At 34.3% G+C, this 15607-nt stretch overlaps 1 protein-coding gene across 1 annotated transcript in view; it reads left to right on the top strand.

The window, feature by feature from the left end:
• Window positions 1–12001, top strand: part of LOC136820118 (kinesin heavy chain-like) — a 33899-nt gene extending 21898 nt beyond the window's left edge. The window contains exons 18-28 of the mRNA XM_067076356.1: window positions 1082–1199; window positions 1681–1757; window positions 3594–3703; window positions 4370–4471; window positions 5019–5151; window positions 5789–5896; window positions 6465–6614; window positions 7188–7531; window positions 8255–8366; window positions 9990–10140; window positions 11512–12001. Coding sequence (XP_066932457.1) covers window positions 1082–1199; window positions 1681–1757; window positions 3594–3703; window positions 4370–4471; window positions 5019–5151; window positions 5789–5896; window positions 6465–6614; window positions 7188–7531; window positions 8255–8366; window positions 9990–10140; window positions 11512–11552 — 1446 coding nt within the window. The 3' untranslated portion in view covers window positions 11553–12001. The remainder of the gene's footprint in view (window positions 1–1081; window positions 1200–1680; window positions 1758–3593; window positions 3704–4369; window positions 4472–5018; window positions 5152–5788; window positions 5897–6464; window positions 6615–7187; window positions 7532–8254; window positions 8367–9989; window positions 10141–11511) is intronic.
• Window positions 12002–15607: the final 3606 nt, after the last annotated feature.

Here is a 15607-nt window from a genome sequence, read left to right as displayed (position 1 = left end):
ACAGGCTTTTTTCCTACTTGATGTAAATGTGAGAATTTCAAGTGCCCAGTAGGTTTATAATACGAATGTTTGCCCACATCAAGAGCAATAAAAACCCACCTTATTTTTGAAATGACTTTTAACAATTGTTGAAATCCTAAACCGTTATTATCAATTATCTTTCTTATAAAGATTATCAGTGTCGCTTGTCAGCAGACATTTTTCTTTTCAGAGTTGGGGGTCATCGCATATAAAAACTTTCCAACTATTTGACACCCAGTCTCATCTTGTACTCTGTCAACAATAGACATGATGTCATCCAAATAATAAATGCACATTTTTGCTATACCCCCTCTCCTCCTTCACTGCTTACGTACTATATGGATGGCCCTTGGCGACTAGTTCAATCCTATTCTACAAACCACTACAGTGTTACTTTTAATCCAATTCATTATGTTTTGTTTAGGTCGTTAGTGCCGGTATTTTTCGTAGTATATTATGGACATTTTTGTTTAAACCCCTTCCTCAATTGAGCTCCCTGTCTCACTATTCAGGGACCGAAAGTCTTTTCAAACTAGCTCTGTATAGAATATAGGAGCTATCACCCATGGCTATATTGTGTGGGGCTTTTGTTATGAGTTCAAGGTATATTCAAATTCGATCATCAATATTTGATGACAAAGACCAATGTATGTCACTGACATTAAGCCAACGTAAAATTGCTTCATGTTCCACTGTTCTAAATCAGAATAAAGGGACTTTATCTTTACCATTGCACACTTTTTATACAACAACCAGGTTGCTAAGGCTCCAGAGCTCAAATTTGCCAAAATAAAATTCACTATCTCGTAGAAAAATACTTTCCAGATAATCTAACTATGGCAAACAATAGTTCTTAAAACCCAATAAGCATAAATATGGTATAATATCAGGGGTTGTCAAAGCAATTCTTTTTTGGAAAATGAGCAAGAATGCCAAGTAACCCTAGGGCTGACCTGAAAATTGGAGTTGCTTATAATAAAAATGTGTATGATGTTATTTGTCACAGGCTCTGGTAATTCTAATTTAGATTTGACGCAATTCTTTTGTCTTGCATTTTCAGAACGAAGCAAAGATGCAGACTTTGGGTGAGAATGTGAAAGAGGTTGAAGCAAAGAAACGAACTTTAGAAGAAGCTGTCGATAGTCTGAATGAAAAACTTGCCAACCAAACTGCTAAAGGTAATACTACACACAACCTGACCTTAAGGATGACATCGTATAATATGTGTAGAATGTTAATCCTGGCGATTAACTTCTGTTGTTCGAACGTCAGATTAGCTATTCGTGAACCTTTTCCTGTGTTCTTAAAGACTTTGATCCAAACGTCACTTTTCGAATGTTTTGAAATCTTTTCTCGTTCGAAAATATACCTTAAGTGGATTAATTTTGGTGAGGATTAAATTTGGCGATTGTTTACAAAATTCGTTAAAAAATCGGCCATTCGCCAAATTAATCCCCGCTAAATTTAATAAAAAGAATATTATGTGAATAATCAAACCTTTTTAGTATATTTTATAGTAACTCTCATCCATTTTAGTGTCTCAAAATTCCCAATTCGCCAAATTAAATCCACGCGTAAATTAATCCACTGAAGGTACCTAATCGGGATTTAATCAAAAGTTAATCCCATTCACCGCTAATTCGCTCCTTTTCACTCCAGAGGAAATGCAACTAGAAGTGATGAAAGACAAAGAAGAAAAACACGCGAAAGGAATGATGGATGCTCTAACCATAAAGGTAAAAAATTACAACAATTTATTCATCACAGCTTTTCTTCGTTCTATCGTATTTTTATGCGTTGAAAAACTCATGGTGGGCGGGAATTTTCTTATTTTTTGCGGCGTTGAATGAGGAAAATTATAAAAAAATTATATAAAAGCTGCTGCTACCATAGCCTGTAAGACGACTTTTTAACCGCGTTTTAACCGCCTAACAAATAAAAAACTTGGTTTATTTGGAAGGTACTGGCTACTGTTGCCAAGGTGACACGGAGTATTTAGTTTCTTTGGTATGATCCGATTTTTCAGTTAAGCTTCAGCAATTTTCCTTGTTCCTGTTTAATACCAACTATTTTTGACGATTGACTGATGACGAACACGCTGACGACAGATTTGACAACCACGTTTTAAATGAAGTTCTCACTCAAAAAGCATTTTTATTTTCTAAGGTAAATTTAATCATTTTTCATTTCATTATTTTTACGTCATAATTCTTTATCTTTTTTTTTTGTCTACGTGAAACCCAAGTTTTTTTAGTGAACCGAGACACTTGTCAAGGATGTTCTGCATTTTTATTTGTCCTGTAAAATCACTGACCTATGTATGGCACTTATATACCCGGGACATTTTCTCGATCCCAGCTCCCAGCCTAATGATTTTTTCGGATATCTTTGAAAATGGTACCCTCAACCTCGTAGAGTAGTCCTACCATTAGGGTACCACTTTTCTTAAAACCCCGATCAAAGATGGCGGATATAACTTGGTCAAGGGTACACAAAGGTCTGTGTATAAAATAGATATTTTTGACGTTGATCTCACCATTTTTTATGGATTTTTTTCATTCGAAGCTAAACACACATTTCTATACTGCAATTTCGGGATATCCCAGATCATTAACATCATCATTTTTATTTAATACTTATAGCTTAGATCCAACTCTTTTTCCCATTTGCAGGGTGGTGAGTGGAGACCGTGTTGCGTCCATTTCTGGCCGTGCTTGAGCGGATTATTGGGCTCACTGTGCAGACAATGTTATCGCCTTAGTTTGATCTTTCCTTTACTGGCTTTCTCCATGTTCCCAAAGATACAAAGTTTCCTGCTCATTGTAATGAAATAAAGCTCGTGAGCTATTTGCCTCCGCTGTTCAGACACAAACAAGATTTTTATTTTTCTCGTCCTGGCTTCCGTAATGTAATGAATTGATCAGGCGAGAGTGCCCTGGTATGAGAAAAGAAAAGGATTTTAGATTCGAATGATCAAATACCATGAAATGACATAAAGAACATACGATCACATTCTATAATTTAAATGACATTATTATCCCTTTAAATCCCGGAGTAAAAGAACCTTTTGAAAAATAAACCACGGTTCAAAAGCGATGGTTTTTCTATACCTTTAGATTAGCTGCAAGTACTCTGCAAACTTTTTTTACAGGTCAAAGACAGGACTCTGAGGGTATTTAGTAAATATTAAGGGTTTTGATAATGTAACAGTTATTGTATGATTGTATTGTATGGTATTTTTATTTATTTTTATAGGAAATTTAACTCGATATTTCATTTTATATAAATCAGAAAAACTTATTTTATTACCATAAAATGTTGTATTTTTAAATTCAAGAAAAATGTAGTATATAGTAGTGAGAATATGTAATTTATAAATGCAAGGAATATAATATTGGACTTAGTCTTCTTAAACTCTTTACTCTCAAGAAAAAGGGAACGGGTGTTCAGCACTTTTCGATTTAAACCGAAAGAAAATTTGAATTTCAGAGTTCTGGTTATCTTGTTGGTGATAGGGATTACCAGTAGAAAATGATGTTTAAAACCCACCTATTTTCTTCATTGCACCATAGGAAACACTAGAAGGACAGATGGCACAACATAGAGATGTACATAACAAACAGTTGACCGGTCTTCGTGATGAAATACAACAACAAAGTGATGCTATTAATCAACTCAAAGAGTAAATTAACTCCGTCTCTCTATTAAAGCCCTCATATTTTGTACCACCTCTCACCTCATGTGGTTTTCGTCCAGAAAAAAAAAGATTAATTATTTAAGATCAATCCCTGCCTCAAATTTGAGGAATGACTAAGAAAATGCTGAATTTGAGTCAAATAGTGAGTAAAGTAAGTATATCGAGAACATCTTAAGAACATACAAGTCTGAAAATTGCGAGAGAAAAAATAAAAACAGAATTTCGGCCAAAATTTACTGGTTGTTATCAAAAAAGTTTGTATGTATGTCGAACCTCAAGCATGAAAGATTTTGAAAGATTTTTAAAAGCTCCTATTCCACTAAAAAATAATTTGAACCAACAAACTTTGTTTTGAAGAACTGTGTATATTTTTACATTATGATGAAAAAACATTTTTAATGATCAGGTACACTACCTTTAGTTAGTAGTTTAACTTTGCGGTCTCTTCCCTAAATGATCTTGTACACGTTTTTTATTAGAATATCCAAAATTTCTGGAGTCTTGGATGTTCTTAATTTTTTGAGTTTTAAGCCTAAAAATGTTCTTAACATGTTCTTAAACTTTTGGCCATCAAAGCCTTATGTTCTTATATAGTTTGTTCTTGTAAATAAAGTGTACTCAAATCACTTCTCGTTCACCGCTTTTCTTCAGGATCAATCAACGACAAGAACTGGAGGAGAAACAGATCAAAGAGGAGAACGAGAAGTTACACAGTGAATTGACAATGCTGAAAAGCAAATACCAGGATTTAGAGTAAGTACTGTTGTTGAAAATGCTAGACGTAACGAGATACTTTATCGGGAAAAACTTCGTCGGGGAAAATTTTCGTCGGGGAAAAATATTTGTCAATCGGCCAAAATTTCGTCACTTTTCCCCGACGAAGTTTTCCCCGATAAGGTAGATATCTTCTCCTAAGTATTCGGATTTTGCGTCCTATTTTTGTTAGCATCAATCAATCGTCGAATAATACATATATGGCCAGATGATTGTAGTTTCGTTAAGACAGAACCTAGCTAGCATCGATACCACGCCTATGATGCCTATTGTCTCTAGCGAGCTATAAAATTTTATTTAACTTGGTATTTGCCACAAGGCAAACTATCTTTTCATCAGAACTATTCTTTGCTTTGAATAATGAAAGGATATCGACGTTAAAATGTGGAAGTGTTCTTTTCAATAAAGTGTCAATTCCCGAACCATAAATACCACGAGAGTAAACAAGTTTACAACAAATCGTTGTGTGAAATCAGGAAGGTATATTTCAAACCATTTCCACCGCTTCTTTCTCGCATACTTTTAGAATGTTGACTACTAAAAAAGAACACGCGCAAAAAGATTTACAATATTTGGAAGAAACTGTTGCAAGGGAGTTGGCCACTCTCAACAAATTACGTCAAATGTTCGTCAAGGATTTACAATCGAGAATGAAAGTTGTGAGTAGAGTTACTTTTCCTAATGACACTTTCATAGACTAGTCTCTATGACTCGAAGCCGCACGGGGAACTCAGACCCGTTCGAGTTAAAGAGACATTCGAGTTGTAGAGGTTCGAGTTAAAGAGACTCTACTGTACTTCAAAACATATTTCTCTGACTCAAGTCCCTGCTTCTCTCATTTTCAGTCTATAGACAGCCGAGCTAACTTGCCTTTAAACTCGTCAATGGAAACAACCAGATAACTTAACGTTATCAAGGATACATATATTTCCATTATATATTTCTATGTTATTATTTGCAGATGGCTCATCTATCTTCTATCAGTACAATTGGAGTACGTTTTATTAAGTCAAGCCAGATCTCAATTCCTAGTTTCCTAATTTTCAGTTTAAACTGCCGAGTAGAGTGTTGTTGAACACATCAACAACCCTTTGGATAGTGCATAATTATATTGAAGGTGGCTCATCTTGGGAAAAATAGTTCGTATTCATCGTGCTGTAGCCGGTGAAAATTTATTTACTTGGCCAAGATTTATATCTCCATTCCAGTCAAATTCAACTGGGAAAACTATATTGCTACCCTTAAAATTGAGCCACATCATAAATCTTAATTTCCTTTCCTTTTCTTTTTGTTCAGATAACGGGCGAAGAAACGGAAGACAGTGAAGTAAATAGCCAAGCACAAAAACAGAAGATTTCTTTTTTAGAGAACAACTTAGAGCAGCTCACAAAAGTGCACAAACAGGTATAGCTCAGAAGCGTATATTTTTTCTACTGAATTCAAGTTTATAGGACTATGATATTTGTGCTATTTGCTAATATTAGTTTCACAGACGCCTAACTAACCTCAGTGGTCTGAGGAGTTGAAAAAGATGAAAAAATAACTTTAGGCGTACAAACTTTCGTGATTTTTGCGAATTTAAGCCCATTTGCTCGAGAAAAACTCTTGACAAGATTGAAAATCTGTTAAATTTAAACTAAAATTAGATGTAACATTTTTTGCTTAAGTTAAGAGAAAAAAGTATTTGTCCCTCTAAGACATTTTTTCGTGTTAAAAATTTCACATTCGTTCATGTCTTGATTCGCGAAATTTTATGCTCGCGAAAAAGACTTTTTTGTCAAATTCGCGATTTTTCGACCTCGTAAACGTATCTGCTCGCCAAAGTTAGTACACCTAAAATAAATTTTTATAGTAGTTATATTGGATAACCGACTGATTAAATGTCTTTGTCTTATTTTACGAATTGAATTTATAAAAATCTCCACCTTAACTACTCTTGGTATTAATCAATCGATTTATTTGTAATATTTAGCTTGTGAGAGACAACGCAGACTTGCGATTAGAATTGCCGAAGCTCGAGAAGCGATTGAAAGCTACTCAGGAACGCGTCAAAGCTTTGGAAGTTGCTCTAAAGGATGCTAAAGATGGAGCTATGAAAGATCGTTCCCGATACCAAAAAGAGGTAACTTTTTTTCTAGCTTGTACCAGGCTAGCTTTCACCAACCCACCACAGGGTGTTCTGATTATTTTGCTGGTCTATTACGTTTTACAAAAAGTAATGAAATGGTGTCAGTTCCTTGAAGCAGTACTGAAATGACATGCTACAGTAACATCAATCTTCCTATGCGATTCCTGAATAGGGGACTTATAAATGGATACAGACGGAGAATCAATCAATCAATCAGCGGTTTCCGGTTTCCTATGATTGGAACAGTGTTGTAAAGAAGCTGTAGCCGTCTGGAACAGACTTTTCCCCAGTACCGTTCAAAGTGGTGAACAAAAGTCGGTGTCATAACTTTCCTGTCTGCAGGCCAATTTAATGAGCAGTTATTTCAGTAAAATTACTTACTACACCTAAGCTTTTCGAAGTTTCGGCTAAGATTTACAAAATCAAAATTAAGTTTATATTAAACTGAGACATTTAGGTGTTACTTCCTCACGCTCCTCCTAAAGATGTTCAAGGCTATGTATTTAAATGATCCACGAGAATATAGAATCGTTTAAAGTCTATAATAATAGAATTCCCCTCTCATAGGTGGAACGTTTAAAGCAGAAAAGCTCCAACGCCAATCGACGCATACAACCCCAAATCGCCAAACCTATCCGCCCCGGACAACACACCGCCATTATACGCCCTGGAAATTCAACCCTTGCCACTCACGGCTCAGATATCGACTCATCCCGCCAACAAGGTTCTATCGTAGTTAGGGCGGCCTCGCCCTCGAAGATTCCCATCGTTCCGATGAACTCCGCCCAAACACCTATAATTAAAGGACATGGTTATAGGGACTCGGACACTAGCGCATCGGGTGTCAGTCAAAGAGTGAAAAATGCTGTTGGCGTTGAACCACTATCTCGACAACGAATCCGAAAATCTGGGTATGTTTCCATTTAACCCTTTGAGCGCGCAGTAGTTTTGAAAAAGTTGAAAAATTTCAATGATTTTTTTTTTAAAACTTGAAAATTCAAAATGGCGTAAAAGCTTGTAGCTTTTGATTTAGACACTCGTTTTGGTACCATTGGAAAGGTAATTTTATATTCTTTCAAAAAGCATCGGTTTATGCCCCTTTAAATCAAGTCCTAGGGACCTGGGACCCAACCTTTGGGACTTGGTATTTTGGCTGTTTCAGGACGCGAAAACGCGTCTCATGGAGTCTAAGGGTTAAGCATTTTAGGCATGAATAAAATCTTCCCTATTGTTTTTCAAAGTAGTAACAGTACTGACATTTTTAGAAACTTTGATTACGGGAATTTCACGTGTTTTGTTTAGAGTTTGATGTAACTTTCCTCTTAATGCCTTATGTACCCTGCAGCTTCGTTAAAACGATAATTCACGCACATGGAAAATGTTGCTGGATGTCGAGTAGAGGCTCTTGAGTGCTTTTCTACCGTATTTTTCAAATACAGTTGTCTCTCTAAGATTAGATATGTAAGGTACTAGGACTTTTCTTCGAATTAGAGAAGAACTAAAGGGTATTTTACACTATTCCAGCCGAGGGGAACCAATGCTTCGATTCGAATTACAGGAAGATTCGAATTATAGAGGTTCGAGTTAAAGAGAGTTGACTGAGATTTGCAACAATTTCTTTCTCTACCTTACAGAGAGGAAGCTAAACGTTCATCCATACACGGTGAAGCATCGCTTATGAAATCAAGTTCAAGTTCTGATCGATTGAACTATGTAGAATCTAACGGTGTTGGTACTTCTCCAAAGGTAACAATTTCCCTTTTTTAAACATCGAGTTTGACTGTGAAATCTTACACGATATAGACATTTTCATAAATTACGTTACGAACATCACTTGCCTCGTATTCAAACAATTACCATGGTGATTATGTCTCTTGAGACATTAAATGATTTTTGGACCTACCTCCGGGTGCCCCGGTGGAGGTCCTATAAATTAACCCATGTCCGTTCGTTCGTTCGTCCGTTCGTCTGTTACCAGCTTTTCTCAGGATTGACTCATTAGTTTTTTCTGATTTTTTGCACAATGATGCAAAATGGCAATGCCCAGAACGTGACGGAGCCCGATTTTTGAGAAAAAATTTATTTGGGCAAATTTGGGCCAAAAACTACCTAAAAATAGGGTTTTTTGGACTTTGTGCAAAATCCTGTCATTACTTTTTTCTGATTTTTTGTACAAAGATGGAGGGCAAGATTCTCTAAAGAATGGCTGAAGTGTTTTTCCCTGGAAAATTCTTATTCGCCTTAAAAAACGGATTTTCGTATTTTGGGGAAATTCCCTTTAACAAAATAAGAAAGTATAGCTTTTCTCAAAGTTGACTCGTTATTTTTTTCTGATTTCTTGCACAATGATGCAAAATGGCAATGCCTAAAATGTGACGGAGCCCGATTTTCGAAAAAATATATATTTGGGCAAATTTGGGCCAAAAACTGCCTAAAAATAGGGTTTTTTGGACTTTGTGTAAAATCCTGTCATTACTTTTTTCTGATTTTTTCTACAAAGATGCAGGGCAAGATTCTCTAAAGAATGGCTGAAGTGGTTTTTCCTGGAAAATTCTTATTCGCCTTAAAAGACGGATTTTCGTATTTTGGGGAAATTCCCTTTAACCAAATAAGAAAATATAGCTTTTCTCGATGTTGACTCATAATTCTTTTCTGATTTTTTGCACAATTATGCAAAATGGCAATGCCCAAAATGTGACGGAGCCAGATTTTTAAGGAAATTTTTTTTGGCCAAATTTGGGCCAAAAAAAGCTTAAAAAGTTTTTTGGGGCTGAATGGTTTAAGTGATTTTCGTATTTAGGGAAATTCCTTTTTACCATTTTACATTATTCAACACACAAGCTTTATTTTTCCATTCTGAATTTTTGTACAATTATTGTCACTTTTTTCTTATTTTCATCTGATGTTAATCATTAGGTAGGTCCATTCAGCATGTTGCTTGTTTATGAATAGAAAGTAGTTTTTATAAAATTCCCTGGGAGTTAATCACCATGGCAATAATTTTAAAACGAGGCAAGTGATGCTCGCAACGTAATTTATGAAAAGGTACATTACAAAGCAAGCATTAAATTCAATGCACTATTCTTGAGATATTTAAAATAATTGTTGTCCTTGATTTGAAATTTAGTTGACGAGCCGAGATGCTTAAAAATCGGCTTATCTGAACATTTGGCTTTTTTTGGATTCGAAATTGATTTTGGAGAATACAAATTTCTGCATGTAAATTAATTATCCTGTTTGCAAACGATGTCTGCTAGTTACTTGAGACGAGTGTAAATCTGAATTAGCAATAGATTAACAAATTTTCAATAAAACATTCGAAAAATTTTTTGTTTGTATTTCATTAATTTCAATACATTTTATTTTTAGACGAATCGTCGTTTACCATCACCTTCATCCCGATCACCTCTTTCACAGAACACGCTGAGCGGTCGTGAAGAAGAAATACGAGCTCTGATGGCAGGCAATCGACTACCTCGATCATCACATCAAAATAATTCACCCTCGCCCAGTTCTGATGGTAAGTCTGTCTTCTCTTGATAAACCGTCGAGTGTCACCCGTACCATTAAGATCATACACTTATTTTCATTTGAGCAGAGTATGAGCATATGGTTGAATTTCTATTGTTCTATTACAATCGAGCTATTGTTTTCATGCCCAAATCTGAGCCTTCATATGTTTATAACCTTTATGCTTTTAAATAGAAAACATGTATTGGATTGGTCACCGTTTGGCCGTTCTGGTTATTAGTGAGATAGTTGTTTCGTACTCCCTTGTTCTTTGAACACACAGCCTAAGTTAAAAAAATTGAAATGCCAATAATTTAGTAATTTTAAGAGCTATATAATTTTGATCAGGCCTTACTTTTATTCGACAAATTAAAAGAATTTAAAAAGGATTTTTTACAAATTTTTCGAATGAACATGACATGATTATGATGTTGTCCTGACGAAATTTTCATGATGTCACGACCTGAAACCAGTGTTAAGTTACGAACTTTAATCCTAAATGAAATGAAAAAAAAAATAAAATGAAAACTAGGTTTTCCTCGGCACCAGAAAATGAATCTGTCGGCCAAAAAATCGCAAGTTGGTCTATTCACAACTGCTTTCTTCTTCTTCTTTCTTTTAACGATACTTTTCCGGACGCCCTTCAAGTTATGCCTTAAAGTTTATCGCCGCATTTTAGATGACTAAGTGAATCTAGCGTTTTCTTGTTTTTTCGTGGTTTATCTTCAAACGAACCTCTATTATTCGAATCTTTCTGTAATTCGAATCTTTCTGTAATTCGAACTAAAATATTGGTCCCCTCAGCTGAAAAGTGGTATAAGTTACTCTGTACGTAGGATCTTTTTGTAATTCGAAGAAAATTATTGACCCATGGAAGATCGAATTAGAGAAAGTCAACTGTAAGTGGTTTTAAATATAGGATTCGCATCTAGCCTATGGCAATTATTTTGTTTTGTAAATAAGGTTGAAAATCAATGGAACCAAGCATCAGCTTAAATTTACTTTTTCTCATAATATAGCACGTTATCAGTAGGTTGGTCTTGCAATTCCTGTATTAATAACACGCATGTGTAATTTGTCGTTCTTTTAAACCACATGTAGTCAATTCCCGTGATAAGCAAAGAGGATTGAATCCGGGGTGGTACAGTCACTTTCGGTCGGGGTTGTGGACGGCAAAATGTCGTTCTTTTTTGTCGTTCTTTATGAAATTTGTTGTTCTTTATGAAATTTGTCGTTCTTTTTGTCTATTTTTAGTAATGCAGGATTTGTTAGACCCCCTCTTTTTGCCAGATTAAATGATGAAGGGTGGTACATTAAGAATCCAGGATGTCTTGGTCAACTAAGATTTCTTAAATCTCAAAATGTCCATCATTTTTTTCAGGTTCTTGGGATCGTCGTTCAAGCTCTGGCAGTAAGAAATAACGAAATGACTGTTGTAGGAATTTTGGAATGACGAGATGAATGAATGACCTCAATCGGTTAGGGTGGAAGAATAGAAGTTCTGTTCAGTTCCTTAGAACTCTAATCCCATTGGATGGAGGATGCTGGTCTTGTTTGACCTCTGCAAGGAATTATAAGTCTTGTTGAAGAATAATTTCTAAGATGCGCATGCGTGGATTGGCTGGTAGAAACACGTGTTGAAGAATGATGAAAGGTCACGTGACAATTAGTTTTTTAAAGGTAACACAAGAAAAATATATATTTAAGAAATTTGCAAAAGATTTTTAAACTTAAAACGATTAGATCCTTTTTTGTTTCAAGAATTAAGAAAAAATAATTTAAATAATGATTGATTTGTTGAAAATTAGAAAATGTTAAGACTGAACAAGGGCAATCAGGAGACGACATTATTTTCTTCGATGTTAAAACTGGGAAGAATTTTTTTTGAAAGAATTTCATTTGTGTAAAATTTCAATTTTGTTCACTCAAGTCTATTTTCATTTCGACACTTTAATTTTGAAATATTTCAAGAACAATGTTTAATTTTTGTCACAAATAGTCTACTTTTTATTATATTTATTATATCTTCTTTAAAAACAATTTCAATTGTCAAGCTATCTTTATCTTATTTGAATCTTCAAATTTTGCTACAAAATGTATTATTTTATTTGTTTTTGTTTTGTGTTGTTGTTTTTTTTTCAGTTACTTAAAAATGTCAAGGGTACAAATTTTGCAGCAGACTTTGATATTGATAGATCTTCCCAAAAGAAATTTCTTTAGCTCGTGCTAAATCAAAGATTTCATACTGCAAAATTTGTACCCTTGATACCAACACTTTGTCTATTTTGAATTTGACTTACACTAATTTTTTTCCTGAAAAATTTGAATGCAATAAAAGAGAATGAAATTGAATATATAAAATAGGAGATAAAAAGTATAATTATGATATTACGGATAATTACCCCCTTTCAGATTTAGATACACAAAAAAACACTTACGGAAGGCAAAAGAGAATTCAATATTAATAAAAACCCAAGAAGATATTTATCTTCCTGAGACTTTGCACAATTGTAGTTTAGGGGGCAATTACGTCATTTTTCTGCATTTTTCAAAAAACCTTTTTTTGGCTTCATTTTCAAATTCAAATTTTCATTCTTCATTTTCTAAACGAGCATGAAAAATGCTTTCCAACGGTATGTAATATGACATACTTTGGAGAAAAGAAAATTCATTTTAGCCTGGGAACCTGTTCTGGTCTGTAAAATACACAAACATGTTCCAATTTTTTGGGTCTGAGATTTAAATCCATTTTTGATCCCTAAACTACAATTGTGCAAAGTTTCATGCTTGTACACAATGTTAATGACTTTTGGCACATTTAGACTGCACTAATCTGCTTTTTTTTCGGACACTATGATATTGCATCGTAACATTTCAAATAACATTACATTTACATTTTAGCTTTTTAATTTACACAGTTATACCCAGATGACAACATACTTTATACAACTGCTAATAATACATGATAACTTTATTTTAGATATACAAATAATAACTAAAAATAGAAATAACCAAAAATACAACAATTCAAGCCCTAACCATTACAAAGACTAACAACAAAGAACCCGCAATCAACGTTGGATGATTTATGTATTTTGGTAAGTCAATTTTCATATTCTAGTCTCATAAATCTTATAAATAACTTGCGTTACTTCAGAAAATGCTAAGGTGAAAAGGTTTGGACATTTTGGTCACAATGAAAAAATTAAAGAAATCCAGGGTGTCTACGGGACCTTGAAAACTTTGAAAACCTTGAAATTGGACTAAGCAACCTTGAAAACCTTGAAAGTGAATGTAATCTGAAAGAATTCCTTGAAAGCCTTGAAAATGCATGATTGTGACAGTATAGTTGTCTTGTTTTGGCCTGGGTCATCACTGGAGTTTTGGTCTATGCTAAAGCTTAAAAAGTTTTTTTGCTTACTTTGCACACAATCATTTTTTCTACACCAAATACTGGTAGTAACCTCTCATGCAACTTGTCAACACAGTCACATCCTACTATTTGAGTTAATTTTAGTTCTGAAAAACCTTGAAAGTACCCAAAAAATGTTCCAGAAAAACTTGAAAAAACACTACAATTTTGCCAAAAAAAAAACTTGAAAACCTTTAAAATGGTGAAAAAAATCCGTAGAGACCCTGAAATCCCTTATCATTCCTTTACGTAAGCCATTTATGTTACTCATGTTTAAACCTTAATTTGATGGATAAGAATTAATGTACATGGTCGAGACGAATATTTTTTGTTCTAATCTTGTTTTTAACTCGAATCTTTATTCTTCTTCCAAATGCATGGTAAGAGAAGACCAGTTCTTTCTTTGTATGCTTTGAACTCCTCGTGTCTTGACATTGATTTGTCCTTACGCATCATGTTTGGGTAAAATAAAGCAACAAAAACAATAGCCAATAAGAAGAAAGGAACGATACTACCTGAGATACCAGCAAATCCTAAATAAGTCAAAACCTCACCCAAATAATTAGGATTTCTTGTCAAAGTAAAGAAGCCATCTGTGATTAAACCTTTCTTTAATTTTAAAGTGAAATGTTTTTGACAGTCAGCACCATAGTGGAAAAACATACCAAAAGTGAATGATGAAACTGATAATAAAACAGCCAAGTTGCTCGGCACATGGTTTGCACGACAGATCATGAAAGGTGCTGCCCAATAAGCTATCATTCCAAAGAAGCCTAAAACGCACCATACCAATGATATAGGTCGCATCCAGCTCGGATCGGGATACCAGACTTCTTTCATCAGCCAGCACATAGAGTACGTACCATGCATAGCCAAGTAAAGATACGCAGCAAAGGTTTGAGTTTTAAACCACCAGATAAGCATAAGAACCACGAAGGGTGTCATAACTTTGTGCAAATTGATAAAATGTCGCCATTTGAATTCCATTGTTTTTACATTTAGAGATCTAAGTTGTTATTATCCTTAAATTAAACTATGTTCATGATTAAACTAGAAGCGTTGTTATCATTTTAATACAAATATCAAGGCCACACCATAGTATATTTAATAATTTCCCATCACAATGTAGATTTTCGATTTGATGTAACTGAAAATGGATGAAAGTCTTATCTAAAATTCCTAAAACTAACTTTCTTAGGTTTTTCAATATTCCATTCTTGATGCCTTTACCATCATTGACATCCTTAAATGCTCACAAAATATACTTAAACTATTCGTTCTATAAAACTAGAACCTAATGCTTTAAAAAGTATAAGTTTATGAGCTGCTTATCAGCTTAAGCATGATTAATCCTCTCTCTATCCACTTTAGCTCGATTTAAGATTTAAACATTTATTTCTAAAGTCTGTCTCAAAATGATCTGCCAGGAGGAAAAAAAGGCTATAACTTCTGAAAGAAATAGAATCAAATGACGGTGCTCTTCTCGTTGAAAAGATGTTCAGAAGTGGACCATTATTTAAAAAAAGAAAAAACAATCTGGAAAATGATTTGATGTAAAATGACGACAGATAGAACATCATCACCTTGAAAAAGATTTAAATATCTTTCTGTATTCAATCGAAAGGTTTATTACTAACTGACTTTAAAAACATGGAAATACGACAAAAAAGAGCCCTGATTATGGTCAACCGGACAAATTTTTAAGCTGTATTTTTGACCCAATAAATATTTTTTGAAATTTTCTCACAAAGAAACATGTTAAGAACATTTTAGGCAAAAAAACTCAAAAAGTGAAGGACATCTAAAGGCTTCAAAAATTTCTCTTAAAATTTTCTTTAAAAAACATGTATTCCACTTCAAATTTTCTTTTCAACGAGCACGTAACTGCCGTCTTGTTCGAATTCTATCAAAAGTTACAGCCGGTTTTGTCTCCGCTCCAGATTATATTGAGACTTACACGTTTTTTTCTTTATTAGAACCTAGTCTATGAGAACATTGAGGCTGAAATTCGTCGAAAAATTAAGAACATTGTAAGAACATGCTCAGCCTCAGTTCTTTTCAAGCA

The sequence above is a fragment of the Clytia hemisphaerica genome, unplaced genomic scaffold (genome assembly GCF_902728285.1).
Source record: "Clytia hemisphaerica strain Z4C2 unplaced genomic scaffold, Clytia hemisphaerica genome assembly, whole genome shotgun sequence".
In the NCBI taxonomy this organism is placed as follows: Eukaryota; Metazoa; Cnidaria; class Hydrozoa; order Leptothecata; family Clytiidae; genus Clytia; species Clytia hemisphaerica.
This window is presented reverse-complemented; position numbering and strand designations above follow the sequence as displayed.